The 19,256-nt window shown below is 38.4% G+C and overlaps 1 protein-coding gene across 6 annotated transcripts in view; it reads right to left on the minus strand.

Annotated features, from left to right (window-relative positions):
* Nucleotides 1–15,476: 15,476 nt before the first annotated feature.
* Nucleotides 15,477–19,256, minus strand: part of LOC309387073 (synaptonemal complex central element protein 3-like) — a 61,200-nt gene continuing 57,420 nt past the window's right edge. For 4 of the 6 annotated variants that reach the window (XM_081943229.1, XM_081943233.1, XM_081943232.1 and 1 more), the window contains 2 exons: nt 17,511–17,619; nt 15,477–15,726 (listed from right to left, as the gene is read on the minus strand). In XM_081943229.1, the coding sequence (XP_081799355.1) occupies nt 15,560–15,726; nt 17,511–17,619 (276 nt within the window). In that variant the 3' untranslated portion in view covers nt 15,477–15,559. Of the gene's footprint in view, nt 15,727–17,510; nt 17,620–17,796; nt 17,847–19,256 lie in introns of those variants that run through there. The other 2 variants (XM_081943234.1, XM_081943231.1) reach the window with 2 other exon arrangements.

Raw genomic sequence — 19,256 nt, forward strand, 5'->3', positions numbered from 1 at the left:
AAATCCTCAGGTTACAAATGTAATTAGCAGGCTCAATTCCATTTGCAACTCGAGTACTACCTATACTATCCACTTGGCCATTTTCTCATTTTGATCTCCCAATCTGGTATCATCAAGATTCACTTTTTCCAATGCAGCTGTTAGCATATATCTTAGTAAACTGTGATATTTTTTCCTTTAGGTTTTCTGGAATTATATGAGAATGGGAATGGAAATAAAAATAAATAGAAATATAAACAGACCATATACCATTTCAAACAAATGGTTGTCTAATCTTAAAATCTTCAGTGATTTTAAACTTCTAAAGGGAAGCTGTTCCTCTGATTAATTGTTTTCACTATCAGGAAATTCCTCTTTATTTCTAGGTTGCATCTCTCCTTCATAAATTTTACCTAATAAAAGTGGTTATTATTTCAGATCACTTTTATTCTTCCAACAGTTTTTTTTAGTTACTTTTCTTTTTAATCTAAGAAGTCCACTCTTGATAATAAAAAGATTATGGCCTGTCCCACATTTACTTTTCACAATACATCATTTTTTTCCCAATTCTTATTCCTGTCTTCATTTAGAATAGAAGAGAATAACAGAGAAAAGAATTTTAAAAAGACATTTGCATATATTTCAGCGGACACAATTATTACCATCACCAAAGATTCCAATGCAGAAATGTTATGAAACCTGGAACTGTAATAGTTTTGTACTAACAATCACAAAGTAATTATTTTGCTGACAAATACTCCTCTTCAACATTATATTTCTCCAAATGGCAACAGAAAACAACAAGCTAACTCCTGGAACCAGACCATAAGAAGAAGAAAAAACAATGTGGAATGAAGCATCAGTTCAGTATACCTGCAAGTAGTAGAACAAGAATATCAACAAAACCTTAGTCAATACCAGATCTTTTGTAATCAGACACACTAAAAAGTAGGAAAAGCTTTAAAATAAAAAGATTCCCCTTTTCTGTATTTATATTCACTGAAATTTTATCTTTAGAATTTGGCTTTATCCCAAACCAAAACATGTCTAAAATATGGCAGGTACCTAATCTGGAAAAATTAATTCCAGACAACTGCTAGACAAAGACTAAAAGAACTGGAGTCATGTGATCCAGAAGAAGAACAGTAAATCCTTTTTTATCCATAAGCTGGAAGAGATGTTGGCCTCCAGCAATTCCTCTGCAGCATATGCCTGTCTCTTCTTGGTCCTTGGAGAAATGTCCCAAATGGGATGGAAGGAGGGATCTGATAAGCTCGCCTCTTGAAAACAAATCTTTAGCCTGTGTATGCACCAAAGCCTTTGAACCCTTCCTCTTTGGGAAGCTGCCATAACATCTTCACCCATCAAGGTGCTGTCTACCTTGATAGTTTGGGACTCATGTCCTACTTCATGTCCCCCAGGCAGCTCGTCTTATCTAAAAGCAGTGTTACTTTTGATGAATTCTAAAGTTACAATCTAAACTTTCTTTAACTGAATACAGAGCTAAAGGGGATTGTTTTCTTTGGAAATTGGAAAGAATGTGAGGTTCATTTTCAGATTTGTCAAATCAGGGCTGGCCATACTGAGTAAGGGAGGCAACGCATGGTCAGGCACATCTGGCAGTTGGATTGGAAAGGTTGCACTAATTGGCAAAACCAACTGTCCTCACTTTACTCATGAGGAACTTTTAGTGGAAGAAGGAACAGAGAGACTCCTTTGCAGTCGTGGGATTCAAAAATTTTACTACCGGTTCTGTGGGAGTTGCTTGGTGGGCATGGAAGAGGAAGGATACTGTAAAATCTCCATTCCCATCCCACTCCAGGAGAAGGTTACTGCAAAATCCCCATTTCCTCCCGATCAGCTGGGACTCAGGAGGCAGAGAATAAATGGAGGCAGGGCCAGTCAGAGGTGGTATTTACCAGTTCTCCGAACTACTCAAAATTTCCACTACTGGTTCTCCAGAACTGGTCAGAACCTGCTGAATACCACCTCTGATCTTTTGTTCTTTCTTTGCTGACTCTTTAGCAAACCATCCATAAGCTAAATTCCAGCCTAGCAGAGTTCCCATCTAGCTGAAATTACTCAGCATAAAGGAAAGCAGCAGAGAGAGGGTGAAGGAGAAATAGAGAAAACAGGATACAAAACTATCACCCAGCCTCCAGCCTCATCCCATCCATCTGCCGGTATATCAACGCCACAGAGACAGGGCTTCTGCCTTTGCAAAGGCAAGAAGATGGTCATGACTTACCAACTCATTGAAGATCTCCTCTAGCATATACAGTCCCTGCCTCTTCTGCTCATCACCACTGGGGAAAGATTAAAGATCAAAACTAGCCATTCACCCTCTTTCAAGAGTGACCATGAGTCCTTCCTTTTATCAGAGACAGAGATGGATAAAGAAAGGAAGTGGATTTCTTGGAGAAGGTGCTTCTGAGGTACAAGAACTGACCCCATCAGAAGAGCTCTCCGGCTCCTCAACATGCTCCAGTGCCTGAGTCATTCAGTGGCCATTTTTTGAATCTACACAAAGATGGCGGTTCAGAACCTTGTTCCCTTAGCAACAGTGGAAACATCCCCAACAGCCACTTTTTGAATCTACACAAGAATGCTGTTTCTCTCAGGCCAGTTGCAGGGCTTGGTGATCCTCTCTTAGTGGCCTTTGGCCTCTGCCCTTTTGCATGGCAAGTTGTCTGTTCATGTCAGGTCCAGTCCCAGAATGACATAGAAAGATCCAGCCAAAGTACAGTTCTTTATTTGCTGATGTCTAATAGGCAGAACCTTGCCAGACTAAACCAATACTACTCTTACATAAACCCTACAGATTCTAGGGAGGAGCTTCTCTAACTGTCTCTGATCCAGCTCTGGGCTATGTAGTCTCTTGTCTTGTCCTCTCTCTTTGGAAATGTGCCTCCTCCTTCCTGGGAAAGTGCTGCTTCAACAGTAGTCCATCTCATCATAGCACAATTCAGTCATCGTTCGTGAGCAATGCAAAAGCCCAGTTATGTGTAGTACAAAGCAGAGACAGATAGGGATAGTGACTTGCTTCTCTGCTGGGCCTCTTGGGCAATTTAATTTTTTTTTCCCTTTCAAGCTAGCAAAGCTTATTACCCCCTGCCAAACTTTCAACAGGTCCAAATCCTATCTGTTCAGAGGAGAAATCTTTTTTCTGGCATGGGAGCCCAAGGGTACAAAGGTGGAGAGTGAGTTTGGGGGATATGCAAGAGGTGTTAAGTACTTAAGCTCCCCGTTAGGAGAGCGAGTATGCAGAGAAGCGTAATGAGAGTGATATGGAATAACACACACAAACCAGCATACAGAGACACTGAATAGTATAAAAATATAGTGGTTTACTATGTAGAAATATAGAGGTATACAGAGTCCGGTTAACAGTCCAAGTCATACATGGTTCAGTAATTTAGTTATCAAAATAGTCAGTCTAACAAAATATAGCTAAACAGTAGCAAACCACAATACCTCAAAATACACCGATCAGCTTCTAACAAAACAGAGAGCTAACAGCCATTCTGGCTCTCTCTTATGGCTGCTTGAGGTAACAAACCAATTACATGTCTTAAGCATTTAAAGTAACAGTAAAGTAATCATAGCTTATATACATTGCCAAGCCAAGCCTAGGGTTACATCCCTAACAAGAGGGTCACCTACTCTTTGGCTTCTGAATGATGACTAAGGCAAACTAAGACATTTCCGAGGAAGTGGAGACCAGTGATATGACAACAAGTCCAGGCCTGGGCAGTCTATGGATAAAAAGAGATGGAGATATTGCCCATCTGTAGTCTAGACAGCTGCTGCTCCTCATGAGTAGACCACAGGATTTGATGATCCTGGTCATTGACTTGTGAGTGAAGCAGTTGGGAGACAAGGACAAGACATCAAACTCGCCACAGTTAGTGGAGCCCTTAAGGCAAGGGTGTCAAACTCACAGCTTGCAGTCCAGATGCATCATGTGCTGGCCACGCCCACCCTCATTTTAGAAAAGGGGGAAAAGTCATGATACGTCATGTGACAACAATGTGACAACGCAAGTTTGATACCCCTACCTTAAGGACAGGATTTGACCAAAACCTCACTTTTTAAAATATTGGCTATAATGTTGCTGAAGTTAGAGACCTTTGAACTAGCAGGAGAAAAAAGAATGTAGTTGGTGGATCACCTTTCCTCCAGATTCATCAGCCTGTGCAGGCCCCTAAACTCCAATCATTTACTCCCTGGGAAACTGCACATTTTCACTCTCTGAGGTGTCACATACCTTGATGGATTGGGACTCATTTCCCACTTCACATCCCTTAGGGCCTTGCTGAGGGACAAAATGGCGGACTACATTCTCTTCTCTTCTTCCATGAACCATTGAATCTGCTTATTGCTTTATAAGCTGCTGAAAACAGAGTGTATACAATATTAAAAAATAGTATTTCATGACAGCATTTTGTAATTTCAGTGGTTCATCAGCTCAAGGAAGGAGAATGGTGTCCAACATTTTAAGTTTTGTAACAGGTCAGCCATCTGCCATCTTACATACTAAAAAAGGTCAGCCCTCTGCCACTTTGTAACAGGCAATTTGATTTGCATATAAGGATTGTCTTTAAGCCAGGCATTCTTAACCCAGCAACTGCCTACTAGTGGGCCAAAAGAGAGCAAAACAGAAAAATCCAGGAGGGGAAGCAGTTCAGGGTTTCTAAGGAGGATGGTACAAGGCAGTTTAAAATTGTTCAACTAAAAGTTAGTTTGCAAGATGCAGGGAAAGGGATCTTTGAAGATGGCAGGATTTGCCCTCTGGGTTCTAGTAATAGAAGATCTAAGGCCCAGTGGTAGGGAAGGGGACTGAGTGGAGGAAAGGAAATCTGCAGGGAGAAGGAAGCAGTGTGCAAATGGAGAAACACTGAGTGGATGGGATGTTAGGTTGGGAGGAGGCAAGGCAGAGGGGGAGAGAGAAAGAAGACAGGTGGAGCATTTGGACCAGTGAGGTGAAGAGTCCCTATCTGTGGGCAGAAAGTTGGAGGGCGAGCAGTTGCCGGTTTCCCCAGTGAGGAAGCTGCCCAATGGATCAGACTCAAAGGTCTATATTTTGAGGTGGGGAATGTTTCTTTGGGATGTCCCAAAAGGGAGGAAAATTGGCTCTTAAAGCTCCTCTGCTAGGGAAAGATTTGACAGAAGGCCTATCAGAGCAGAGAAAGGGCCAGCCTGGGAGTTCCTTTAAATCAGCTCTCAAGCTCAGATTCCTTCTCTGGGTTAACACGGGGGCTAGAAACCTCCTATAAATAGACCTCCGCCCTATTCCGTTTGAAACTCAGTGATAAACTTTGTGTATGGATAGAGTCAGACTTGGATAAGATTGATCTGTCTATTATGTCAGCAGAGGGCAAGTTTGCCAGCAAACACTAAAAACATCTGATCCACCCAAGGTTGTAAATCCAGCATGGCATCATTTTTGCCTCTGAAAATGGTCAAATACTTTGCTACGCCTTACTCTCAATATGTGCACAATTTTTTAAATAAGCATATATTCCAAAGGTTGGCATGTAATTCAGAAAGACTGTTATTTAAAGACTTTTATTCTTCCCACAATCATCTTAACATGTGAGGTAAGCCCACATGATGTGAATAAATATCCATTCCATTCCTACCTCATTCCTCAACTTACCTCAGGATCTCTTCAGGAGCAACTTGATTGAAGTTGCAGGCCTCATGTTCTTTTGGGGAGGGAGCATGAATGAAGCACACCCCTTGCTGTTGCTTAGAAGAGGAACATTCCGAAGGGTGCAGCTTCCAGGCAGGTGACAAAAGCTGCCATCCTCCATGACTCCAAGCCTGCTCAAATCCATTGCCTGCTCAGGTCTGTCTTCCCTCTCCTTTCAAAATCATCCCAACCGATACAAATGGAAAGCACTAAAAAGTGAGACAATGGGCTCTATGCAAGCAGAGATAGAGGAAATGATTCCTGGGTCTTCTGAGAAGGAACTCCGTGATCCATCCTGTCCACGGGAAAGGGGACAATTACTGTTCTAAGGTGGGTGGATTTGCTCCTCAGCTGCATACCTACCTTCCAATGGAATGACATAGACAGCAGCATCAATTGCTCTTCTCCACTCACTATTTCCACAACAATATCCTTGATTATTTTTGCAACTTTTTTACTCTTGGATCAGAGGCAGACAAATGAAGAAACATAATGGAGCAAAATCATGAAATAATGTAAGTGACAAAAGTCAAAAGCAGCATTTCACTTTTTATTGAACAACTTTAACATGTAAGCAGCCAATGAGAATGAACGTTGTTATAGGAAAGGAAAACATATGGGATGAGTCTAGTGGCAGATTATGGGTAAAAGTCCTTCCCAGCCTTGTCAACCGGTGACTGACTCTTGCCTTCTGGAAGCACTTTTGTATTGAGATTAAGAGCAAGCTGTTTCATTACTTGATGTCCCTAGAACGCATGGCTGCAGTCCTGAAGCAGTGCCATTTCCAGAATAGCCATCATGAATTGTGGGGTCTTCAAAATGGTGCTTGCTTCTGGAAGGGAACATGGCCTAGAGAAAAAGAGCTTGTCTGCGTTGTCAGCAAGAAACAATGTGGAAGAAAAATGCTGAGCACCTGCCTTTCCTACTTTTGCTGCTACCCTTCCTCCTGCCAAAATGGTCCTGCCTTTCTGTGGCGAAGATTGGTTCCTAACCTTTCTAAGTTTTCTGCTCTAATCAGCTGGCCATTGGGAAATATGAAAACAAAGGAACTAAATTGTTTAATCAAAAATAATTCTTAATATGGGCCATTTATTCTACAAAGTGTCTACAGTATATAATACCATCAATACCAGCTTACCAGCACTAAAAATAGACTAAATCCTGACTCTCAGACCAATGGAGCAATTCCCAGGCTGTTCTTTTACCCACACCTTTCAATTCTTCTCTTCCAGTTCCATCCCCCTGCCAGAATACAACCTAGGAGGGGATACCCTATGCTGTCTTCTTTTGACTGGCAATTCCACCTCCCAGTTATCACACTTGTGTCTTACCTGCATTGAGAAATTACTAAGGATTATCAAATGGACTAGAAAGATGGTTTATTCTCTTAAATTAAACCAGGGGTCAGGAACCCATGGCTCTGGAGCCACATGTGGCTCTTTCATCCATCTGCTGTGGCTCCTGTCGCCAGTCAGTAAAAGGAAAAAGGATGCCATGCTAGGAGGAGACTCTATGATGGGGGAACTGACTTCCAGTCGGCTCCAGAAATGAACAGGGGGGCTTCCAAATAGGATCTTTGTGGCTCTTTGAATGTTTAAGGTTGCCAACCCCTGAACTAAACAATAGGCTTGTTGGAGGGAAATTAATAAAATGTACTGCTCAGTTGACCACCTATCATTATACACATCTATATAGCTAGTTAAAATCCTTCTGCCTGTCTTGCAAGAACATACATATATGTGTAATATATAAATGGAATAGAGGAATAGCAAAACCATGATTTACTCCCCAATTCAGAATTGCTGGGTTTGCACTCAGCAATGGTGTCCCTGCCAAATATCACTGACATAGTCAATACTTAACATTTCTGGAAAACAAAATGAAATTATGGATTTTTCAGAAACAAGTTCCAGAAATTAGAATTGCAAATAGGATTATCTTATAGAAGGTGATGCGGCTTAATGAAAAACATTAAAGATTTTTACTTTTATTGAATTACAGCAATTTCAACACTGAACAGTTAGTTAATATAAAATGAGTTTAGCATATCATTGCTAAATGTGTTTACACAGAAAGACAACTTCCTGGATTCCCATTTAAATGGTTTGCTCCAGGCTATAGTGTCTTAGAGTATTTGCTATGAAGAAGAGATCCATGCTCACAGCTATAGGTGGTGGCGGCGGGAGCCTGAGGTCAGGAGCCCATTTCTGTATAGTGCCTATTTATGCCCTCTTGAAGGCTCTAGTGTTGGCTGAACTTTTTGTCTCTCAAGAGCCTGGGAGAAGCAGGATGGAAAATGGATCAGGCTGCCATTCACTTGCTTTTACCCTGGCATTTGTTATTGCTTCTTTCCTGTTACTGGCAGCTCTTTTACTGTCCCTTTCAATGCATCAGTCTTATCAGTAAAGAACAGCCCAGAACGGCTAGAGATATGAGCAGCTTGTTTGCAGAGGGCATTGATATCAGGATGAGAGCCATTAGAAACCATTATGTGGAGTCCAAATTTTAGGTATGGCTTTCAAGACTGGTATGTAGCAAGTAGAAGCTGACAATGTTCCATTGAAATACTTTTGACATATTTTGTGACTATCTGTGATGTATTTAGAAACTGATTGTCGGCAAAATGTTCCACAATTAAAGACGATAATTATAATAAATTAGTGATACAAATAAAGAAAGATTTAGAAAATTGGAAAAATATTCAACTATCACTCATGCGACGTATAGTGACAATTAAAATGAATATCTTACCAAGAATCTTATTCCTGTTGCAAGCCACATCTATTAATCCGGGTAAAAAATTCTTTCAAGAATTAAACAAAATAACCGCTAGGTTTATTTGGCAGGGACAAAAAGCGAGGATTAAACTAAAGTCAATGCAAGGCAGCAAGGAGAGGGGAGGTTTAGCAGTACCAAATTGGGATCTATACGCGTCAGCAGTAACAATAACAGGGTGAAGGACTGGATAGAGCTAAAGAATAAAAGAATTTTGACCTTAGAAGGCCATGATTTGCAAGCAGGCTGGCATACATTCCTATGGGATGATAAAAATAAAACGCACAAATACTTTCAAAATCATTTAATTAGAAGAGCATTATTGCAAAAATGGCTCAAAATAAAAAAAAAATCCACTATGTGAAAATTCCCAATTGGCTATCACCGACAGAAAGGACGACCCATCCAAATTTTATAGATTTGAACAAAATGCTAAGATATAGAGACTTAATTGATAGACAGGGAAATTTAAAAACAATTGAAGATTTGGCAGAACAGAACATGAAAGTTGACTGGCTAACTTACCTTCAAATCAAAACTAAATACAACAAAGATACCAAATTATATGACATTGAAACAGAACCACACAAATTGGATAAAATTATTCAGAGCTCAGATAGAAAGATGATAAGGGAGAATATATAAATTTCTCCTGAAGTATAAAATGGAAGAGGAAATTGTGAAAGAACAAATGATAAAATGGGTGCAGAACTTTGGATATAATATTGAATTAGACAAATGGGAAAAATTTTGGGGAACAAACTTTAAAATGACATTATCAATTGTATACAAGGAAAACCAGTACAAAATGTTTTATAGATGGCACCTGGCACCAGCAAGGTTAGCTAAAATCTCAACAAATACCTCCCCAAAATGTTGGAAATGCGAATCAATACACGGAACATATTACCATTTATGGTGGACCTGTGAGGAGGCTAAAATTTTTTGGAAAAAGATCAAAAATTGGCTGGTGGCAATAACAGGGGTTAAAATAGAATGGAAACCTGAATTTTTTTTTACTAGGAATAATGTCTGCGAAATACAAAAAAGAAATCCAGTATTTAATACTACATATAATTACGGCGGCAACAATTATCTTTGTCCAGAAATGGAAAAACAAACTAACTCCAAGTGAAGATGAAATAATAAGAAAGGTTATGGATTGTGCTGAAATGGACAAACTAACTAAAGAAATTCAGTGAAAAGAAGAATCAGAATTCTATCAGATATGGGATAAATGGTATAGGTGGATGGAGGAAAGAAACAGGAATCAATGAAGGAATATAACAAAACTCAAAAATAATAGTTATGAGTAAAATAAGAGAGTTAAGAATGGTGAAATCCAAATGAAATACAATAGAAGGGGAAATAATATAAGGTGAGCGGTATCGATTGATAATTGCTATTAGAAGAACAGGAAGCTCCTGTTTGTATTGCATTGTGTAAATGTGTTGTACGTCTAAGTTTTCTGTGTGTGTATTTTACATGTTTGTTAATAAAATTGAAAAAAAAAAGAAACTGATTTTTTTATAAGTATAGTAAACTGAGGAACGATTAACTTAAAAAATGAGGAAGTTACGCACATGTGTAGGATAGCATACCTTGCTTAACTTTGGTTGCTCAGTTTATGTGTATGTGTGTGTATATATGTATGTATGTATGTGGGTATGTATGTATGTATGTATGTATGTATGTATTATTCAGAATAGTTTTTACAACATGTGTATGCATAGTTTTTCCAGCATATGTGAGTGAACATATGCTGGAAAACCTATACTGGTTTTGGAAATAAACAAGTTAGAAACAGTCTATAATTAGCTTGCCATGGACTACCTTCACAATTAACATTGGCAGCTGCATCTTAAATATCAGGCCATTGCACAAAATTTTATTACAAACTGTCAACAATCTACTCTGTGTAAGAGTCTATCAATATTTTTCGTTATGTTACTATCAAAAACAAATCAGCCTGTAAGAGTTCATCTCTGAAAACTATAAGTGCCTTTTAAACTAATGTGAATTATAAACCATATCAATAAATACATTTTATTTATACTATAAATACTTAGTAAGCATTAAAAACACATAATTTGCAGAAAGTCCCATAATTTCCTAATCTTTGTAAAATTGTAAACTGTAATCTGAAATTACCTGAGAAGATTTATTGCCAAGTCTATAAAGCCATTACCATAAATAAATATACAAAAGAAGCTAGGGTCAAAAGTTCCTTAGAAATAATAGCAGAAGAGATTTTCTTGTTTGATTTGCATAATTATAAAATTTTGCATAATTTATGTATTTATTTACGCTGAAGACTGAGAATCAGTCTTTTTCAGGCAACTGGCAGATGAACTACTGGGCTTGCTTTATAGCAATTGTCTCAGCTTTGACTGGTAAACAGATTTGCCAGGCTTCAGTTTCTAAAAGTTGCTTGACTTGGGAGGAAAGCAGTGTATATTGAATGATTCTATGCAGATCCCAGAAATGATGTAAACCATTTTTACTCGGCTTACAACCCACTGCAACTTCATCTGCAACTCACCTTTTAAGGTGAGCTTTGGGTTAGATATACTTTAAATTATTTACCACAAAACATGAGTTATTCATTAACCAATTATTAATTGTTAACCAATTCTCATTTGAAATCATCATTTGGAAACCTAAAGAATCTACACAAGGCTTTCCAGGACCAATGGGCATGCACTTCTGACCTACTCCATTTTCAGATCATGGAAGACCAGAAACAAAGTTCAAGATAAACCACAGGAGATGACATAGAAGGAAAGGGAGAAATATAAAAAAGAATAACAAGAGGAAGAAAGAAAGAAACTGAACCAAGATACAAATAGTGTAAAAGGAACCATTTAGAGAAAAGCATATTTGAATTAGGTCTCAGTTTTGTTTTGTTTTGTTTTTTGCAGGTTGTAGCCCATTCCTAATGTTGACCTCATACCCTCTGACCCTCTTTGAGCCAACAACAGCTCTACTGCATGAAAACTTCACTGCTGATGCCTGTCTCTATTGCCTGTTTCTCTTTCTCATCTAGCTCTATTGGATCCCTAAAGGCCTTGGGCTTGCTTTCCACCCCACTGAGTCACACAGCCTCCTCTCTACCTGTCACCGATTGCACACTTACATTTAGAAGAGCTCTGAAGTGCACAGGAGAGAAAGTGGGAAGGCTGCTACATTCTTCTGCATCCCTCAGCTGCAGGGCTCCATCCCAGAAATGGGTACCATTTTCGGAGCAGCCACAATTCATTTCAGTCACTCCAAAAATGGTGCCTGCTTCTGGAAGAGACCCATACAACCTAGGGATGGAGAAGCCTGTTCTACGGTTGCTCTTCTCCAGAGATTGCATTAGTTAAGCAGAGCAGGCTACTCTGTCCCTAAGCCACATGGCTCTGTTGCAGAAGCAGGGGCCATTTTCAGAGTGCCTGTAATGTATTGTGTCCCCTCCGAAAATGGCACCTGTCTCCAAGATGGAGCCATGCGGCCCAGCAACGCCAAGAGACATAGTGGCCTGCCCTTTTTCCTCACATGATCTCTGGAACTCTTCTAAACGTAAGTGTGCAATTGGTGACAGGGAGTGGAGAAGAGGCTGTGGGACTCAGGACTTTAGAGACAGGAACAGATTCCAGCTTTCTAACTGTGAAGGCTCTGGAGAAGAAAGGGATGAAGTTTTATATAAAGTTGTTTCCTGAGTAAAAAATGATTTGGCAAAAGGAAAGGAAGGTGTCAGTCATAGACAATAGTTACCTTGGAAATAAATACACTTGCCTATTAGATACAATGACTAAAGTTAAGGCCAACACAAAGCACTTTCACTTGTTTCTGAAGTACTCTTATTTATCTGTTTGAAAGCAAAAACAAATTGTTCAAATCAAGCTCAATTCCTGGTAACTTTAAAACATCTATGTGATTGTCCCAGGAGCAATACAGAAAAGCTTTTGTCTTTTTCTGAGATTTTTCCAGGCCAATTTACTGCCCAAACTTTCCTGGTGGTCTCCCACCCTATTATTAATCTGATCTGGCCTGTCTTGACTTTTCTTCAGCCAAAGTTGGTCAGGTACTACCGGATAAAATCACCTCCGATTCACACTTTAGGCATCTTACTCTTAAATAGTCACTTGTCTAGTTCATAGAGTACTGTCCTGGCTTTTGAAAAGAAACAAACCTTTGAACCAGTCTTGACAATAATCTTTGAAATTCAGAAACCCAGGGGCATTTTTCTCACATTTCATTTCATTCTTGTGACACTGGGATGTTATAACAAAATCATGAAATGTCTAAAGTGGAGTAAGTTAGCTATTCACAAAATGCTGAGACTCAGTCATTGATTCATCAAAGCACATTATACATATGTGGTCTCAAAGGCAATGGTTGTCTGACCTGTTGGATCAATGATTCAACAAGGCCATTATGGGTCATAGCTTCTTGGATGAGAAGTGAAATATCTCCAAAGAAAAGCCAGAAAGTCCAGTTGCCTCTTGAAAAAGCACCTTTGGGACAACCATGTCCTGACTGAGAATTTCCATAGACATATTTCATTCTGGTTCATCTGTGGATTTGTTTAGTGTACGCATGTCATCTCATGCTCCTATGTTCTGCCACTACCGTTCAAATTTTGCATTATGTTGCAAAAAACGTTTTAAATAGCGGGTTTAAGTATCTTTAATGTTCTCATTCCACAAAGCTAAAACAGAATCTTCTGTTTTGTTGTTTCCCAGAGTTAATTAGTGCCAAGTTGCCCAAAACAACATAATTTTGGAGGCTGAACTGCAAAGTTCTAGATTGCTGACAGAAATTTAGACAACTTAGAGTGATTTTAAATATTTCTGAAGAAATCTTGATTATATCGGTAGGCTGACCAAAAGTAATTAGCCTGCCCTATAAATTACTGAAAGGAATGTAGGAGATTGGGAGTTTTTCTAAACAAGGGGAGTGAGGGGGAATGAGAGAGAAAAATGAATGTTTTCATATTTAAGGGCAAAGGAAGAATATCTATCACTTGTTTCCATAAAATTTATAAAATAGGCTTTTGCAAAAATGTTTTTAAGAATAATCTGTAGCCAGTTTTTCTACAAACAGGTGTGGAGCAGTCAGTCAGTTATCTTTGCTGTTATTGTTATGCTTGGGATTATGCTTACAGTTATGCAAGGGGCTTGCTCAGAATTCTTATAGCTTCCTATGTCTATAATACTCAAAAACTCGCATGTTTTCATATGACATAAGCTACAAATGGCAAATCATTCTGAAAATCTTAGAATTCTGATCTTTCTTTTTTTCAGGTGCAGGTGCATTCACAGGTCACAGGACTAATGAAAGCAAACATAGAAGCAATGTGTACTGCTGTATCTCCTGCTTTAAGAAACAACTATGAGTCTTCAACACTCAACATTTGTATCAGTGCAGAAATGCATCCTGAATACACTTTTTTTTCTGACTGGGTGACATAGTAATTAAGAAAAGGTAATTAAAGAGCAATTACTAATTACTAAAAAGTAATTAACTGTAACTCTATTCTGGAAATATACTGTGTAGTATACTTGCCCCATACTGTAGTTTAATACCAACTCCCATGTAAAGGGACACTCAATAAAGACATGCTGTGTTATCAGAACTATCAATAGTGCAACTATGTGCTCTATGAAGCTTCCTTGTCTTATACTCATGGGGATAGGTGTCAGCTATGTTTGGGGAGTACCTGTTCATGAAAATGTATCATCTGAGTGGTACTTATGTACACAATAAAACTGCAATAATAAATGGTAGCCAATGCATATTATAGCAAAATGTAATAGAAACCAATTTTCAGCAGTCTTTGCATATACCAAACAAAATTCCAATAAAAACTTTGTCTCCAGATTCTGTATAGTATCTGTTGTTTGCAGAGCAATCATGACAGTGGTCACTTCTCAATCAGCTTCACTGGATATTTCAAATGGGTGGAGCTTCAGATTCCTTCTCTGCATGCATTGTATGGCATGCCTATGTCTGGAGTCACAGCAGCACTAGTGCAGTCACTACCACCAAAACATACAAAACCCTCACTCACTCTCATAATAGATGAGATGCACTCCCATCTTTTGAACACAAAGAAGAGAAAGAGACTTTGATCCAAATAGTCCCTCTGTATCTTGCTATACATGATTTTTGCATCTTCCATACTGTAGATGTACAGATGTACTGTACTATCTTACAAGGGAAACTTTTCACTCTCACTCTCACTCTCACCCCCCTCTACCTTCTTGACATAGAAAAGGCAAGAAGAGAGCTAACCAGGTTCTTTGCATCTTCTTGGTGCATCCATGCTTCTACCTCCTTGTCACTTTCCAAAGGTGACTTCTCTCCTTGTCAATCAATGCCAAAAATTCCAAACATATCTTCTTCCACTCTGCTAACTTCACTAGGATGGGTATGTTCTTTATCTCATATCAGAAGGTACTTTCCCCCCTCCAGCTCCTCTTGACTTGCCACAAATCAGAAAAAGAGAGTAATTGTCTTTATTTCATCTTCTACCCCTTCACTTCTCATGAATTATATTATTCTATTTCCATCTTTGGCTTTAACATACATTCAGCTATCCTATCTCTTCCCTGAATTGTCTATTACTGTATATATGGATACAACCTGTGTTGTTGGCATGCTAAGATTTGTTTTTCTAAAATTGATCCTTATGTGTGAGTGCCATCTTGTGGTCAAATTATTCTCATCTTATTTGTGATTTAGGGCTGCACTCCTACAAATGCTGATGGGAATAAACTGGATTGAATTTATAAATTTTTCTTTCATGTAAATATATATAGCAAGATCAAGACTTCAGTAACTTTAGTTTCAGTAACTCCTAGTCTTAAGGTTATTAATTTTACAGGTTAATGTGGGAAATGAATTTGATAAGAATATGTTCTGCGACTGACATCATCAATGATGAAAATCAAATAAAATCATACTGTAGTTGTGCATACCGGTTAAATGTTTGAAAGCATTTTCATTCAACAATAAAAATTGAAATAGACACAGCTCAGGAACATATTTGTAAAATGTATTTTGTAAATAAACACTGAGCACACTACTCAAGACTAACTCTTCCACCACTGATTTCAAGAACAGTTATTGTTTTGGTTCAGCACTTTTAGTCTCCTTCAACATTTCTTGCCAGTTTTTCTCCATTTCTTCCTTACAAGTGAGAAAGGCATCTTCCAGACGTCTCATTGAATTGGCCAAGTCTGGATTAGCGCGCATTACCACCATATCATAAGCCATCCAAGTAGCCTGCACTGGGACAACCCAACAGATAAATTCAGTGATTCAATGGGTGAATTTGAATGGGATGAATGAGGTAATAAAAAATAAACAGTAACAGAACTGCCAATTCTAATTCTAAATATTTTTCAAATATGGTATTTAAGGATTCAAGACAATGCTTGCAAATGTTTGTATTATGCTACAGAAAATAGCATTATTCATCTACTGTTTTCCATTTCACTAATCATCAGGGTAGTTCTGTGTCACAATTTTTAATTACAAAAGTTCTTGTTTTGACTATGTGCGTATTCCTGATTACTTTTAACATGGACACTATGCTGTAATGTACAGATATGCAATAAACAAAATTGTTAAATAATTAATCTCACAATGTTAAGTTAGTCCATTAGAAACAGTAGTGTGAATGAATGAATCAGGAATTGATCCATAAAAAGGAAGTTAAAATCTCTTCCCTGAAATGCACTCCTGATGAAAACAGTATATCAAGGGTTGGGTTTTTTTGCATAATCTGATTTACATTATCATAGTTGCTATCTGTTTAGAATGTCTAATTAGAGAGACAAGATTTTTATTTGTAAAATGATGTTTTAATGAGAGCAAATGCAATCAGTCAAATGACTACCCTATTTAGCGACCATTTGAAATTACAACAGTACTGAAAAAATAACTTTATGAACAGTCTTCATATTTATAATCATCGCAGTGTCCCTATGATTGAGATTGCAGGTGCTTTATAATCAGTGGGCATTGTCACAGCATTCTGCAATCACATGATCACAATTTGCACACTTCATAACCAGCTTCTGACGAGCAGAGTCAATGGAGAAGCTGGCAGTAAAATTGAAAGCTGCAGTCATGTGATGTCTTGCTTAATGACTGTGGGTAATTCACTTAATGACTGTCATGAAAGTGAGATCCTAAATCCATCAGGGTCATGTAATATTTAGCTAAGCAGCCATATCACTTAGCCTTATTATTGGAATTTTTCTTCCAGAGTTTTTTTAATGCGTTTCCAATAATACAATATTCTTTCATGAACTGGAAAACTTAATCTGCAAAGAAGGATTTCAGTACAGATACATAATGAATTGAAAATATTTAATCTTTTCCCACAACATATTATCTGCTTCAGTGGTGGGTTTGTACCAGTTTTACTACTGGTTCGCTTGTGCGCGCACGACGCTTCCGCACATGTGCAGAAGTGTTTGGGTGGGTGGGCGGAGCCTCCTGCTGCCGCCACTACCGGTTCAGTCGAACTGGGCCAAACCGGGAGCAACCCATCTCTGATCTGCTTCCTTGACAACTATTTTTCCATATGTTTTTAAAGGCCCTTAATACATATGGAACATTTAATATGAAAAGACAGAAAAAATTAGTTAAAGATAGTTAAACAAAATTTTCTTTCTAGCATTCTTTATTTGAGTGTTTATAATTGAGTCTGCACATTTGCAAAATGGTGGCATTTCCTATAAGAAATTGTGGTACTTAAATGAGCAATTTTTCTGGAAAAGCAAAGTAAAAAGTTCATAAAAACAAACTACATTAAGCTTAATTCAATAAAATAATAATCTGCAGAAACAGATCAGGTTACATAAAACAGTTCTAGCATAGAAATCCATAGTTCTTAACTATGTGCTACATATGACCACTGCTACCAAATGGGAATGCACATCCAAAAGCTACTAATAAGCATTGTAATTTGAATGAACATATACAAAAACTGCAGTAAATTCTTATTACAATGAATTGACAATTTGTTAGCAATATAGAGATACACTTCAGGAATATGTCACACCTGATAATTTTTCCATGTCTTCCAGAAGCTTTTCCAAATCCCTGTTCAAATCCTCAAGCATTTTTACCATGTTATCATAACTTCTTTCACAGGGTTCACATTTAGCCATCTAATAGAAAACAAATGATTATTAATAGTAGAGCACCATGTGAACCTATATTTGATGCAAGCAATAAAACGATGGTTTTAATATTTTTTTTAATATTCATTTTAAGCATTTAATCAAACCAGAAGATTCCCAGTATAGTTTAGAAACAATAAATAAAAATAGTTTTTGAGTGCAGACCCAATCAGGTTTCAGAGGGCGCTTAAGATTATTCTTAAGTTTGGTTGAGGCCCTGGTCACTGCTTGAATAAGGGAGTGGTGATGCCTTCAAATAGATTACACCACTGCACTCTTCTTGTGCAGACTCTGGCATGTTTCCTAGTTTCAGGAGGAACTTGGAAGGATCTTGGGTGGGTGAAGTAGCAAAAGAAATGCTCACAGCACCACTGATATGAGAATACCTACAGTTCTGCTGTAATAATTATTCTCAGTACCTTGTGTATCAAATTGCTTGGATTTGTTCCAAGTTAGACTCCAGCTGGGCAAGTCCTATGGATCAAGCTTGACTGAAGTTTGATTCTGTGTTATCTATAACACAGTCCTTGGTACTGTGGATACAGTACCTGTAATTTTGATTCAATCCCCTCCTGGCTGGTCAAGGCCAGGAAGGTGGCATGTGGGTGGGTCTGTCTAGTGGCCAATTCTTCCTTAAGAGAACGGATAGTCCTGATGCTTGAATCAGGCTATAGTCTATGCTCCTTTTCAAGAAGAAATCATCATTGAATCCTGCATATCTGGACAATCTTCATCCAGTCTGAAACATGCTTTCCTAGGAAGGCCCAAGTTTTTAAAAGTCCTGGAAGAAAAGGATTATGTGGATCTTTTCTAGTCAAATACAGTCCAAGATACAGTCCTGAGAAAGCTTTGGTCACACTTGTAGATAGATTTTGGGGTCAGGATGGCAGTAATTCATTCATCCTATGCTTTTTTTTAACCTCTCAGTAGCCTCCAATAATTTGATTAGCCATAGTAATATTTTGGACCGGCTTAATTGATTGAGTACTGTCCTGCAATGGTCTCCTCCTTCCTTCAGACCAGTGTTGTTGGTTTACCCCTAGGCCCCTGCTTTGTGGGGGACCATAGGTATTTTTCTCTCCTTTTTAACATTAGGGTGCAGTTTTACCACTATACTGATGATATTCAATTTAACATCTCCACCATAGTTGCTATCAAGTGAAGCTAGCAAACTTCTGTCAGTGTCTAGAGGTTATGGGATCTGGATGGTGAACCACAGACTCCAGTTCAATCCTTCCAGGACTGAGTAGCTATCAGTTTTGGCTCCTACAAGAACTGGAAAATTTTAAAATCTTGTCTCTGAGTGGGGTAGTCCTGTCCCATTTGAATGTATTTGGCAACATGGGGATCCTTCTGAATTCACAGTTCTTATTGAAAGAACAGGTGGCAACTGTGGCTGAAGGCATTTTTACAGAACTTTGTCTTGCGCATCAATTGCGTCTATTCCTAGAGCTGGGAGCCCTGTTCTCAATCTCTCATGCCTTAGTCACCTCCTGTCACCCTTCCCAGGTAGGACTAGACCAGACAGGAAACAAAAGCAGATGAGCTCATTCTACTTTATTGTTAAGGCTATGTGAACATAATCGTACAAGTCTAAAAGTACAAACCTCCCATCATCTCCTTTA

This window comes from Natrix helvetica, assembly GCF_964273705.1.
Source record: "Natrix helvetica genome assembly, chromosome: 2".
In the NCBI taxonomy this organism is placed as follows: domain Eukaryota; kingdom Metazoa; phylum Chordata; class Lepidosauria; order Squamata; family Natricidae; genus Natrix; species Natrix helvetica.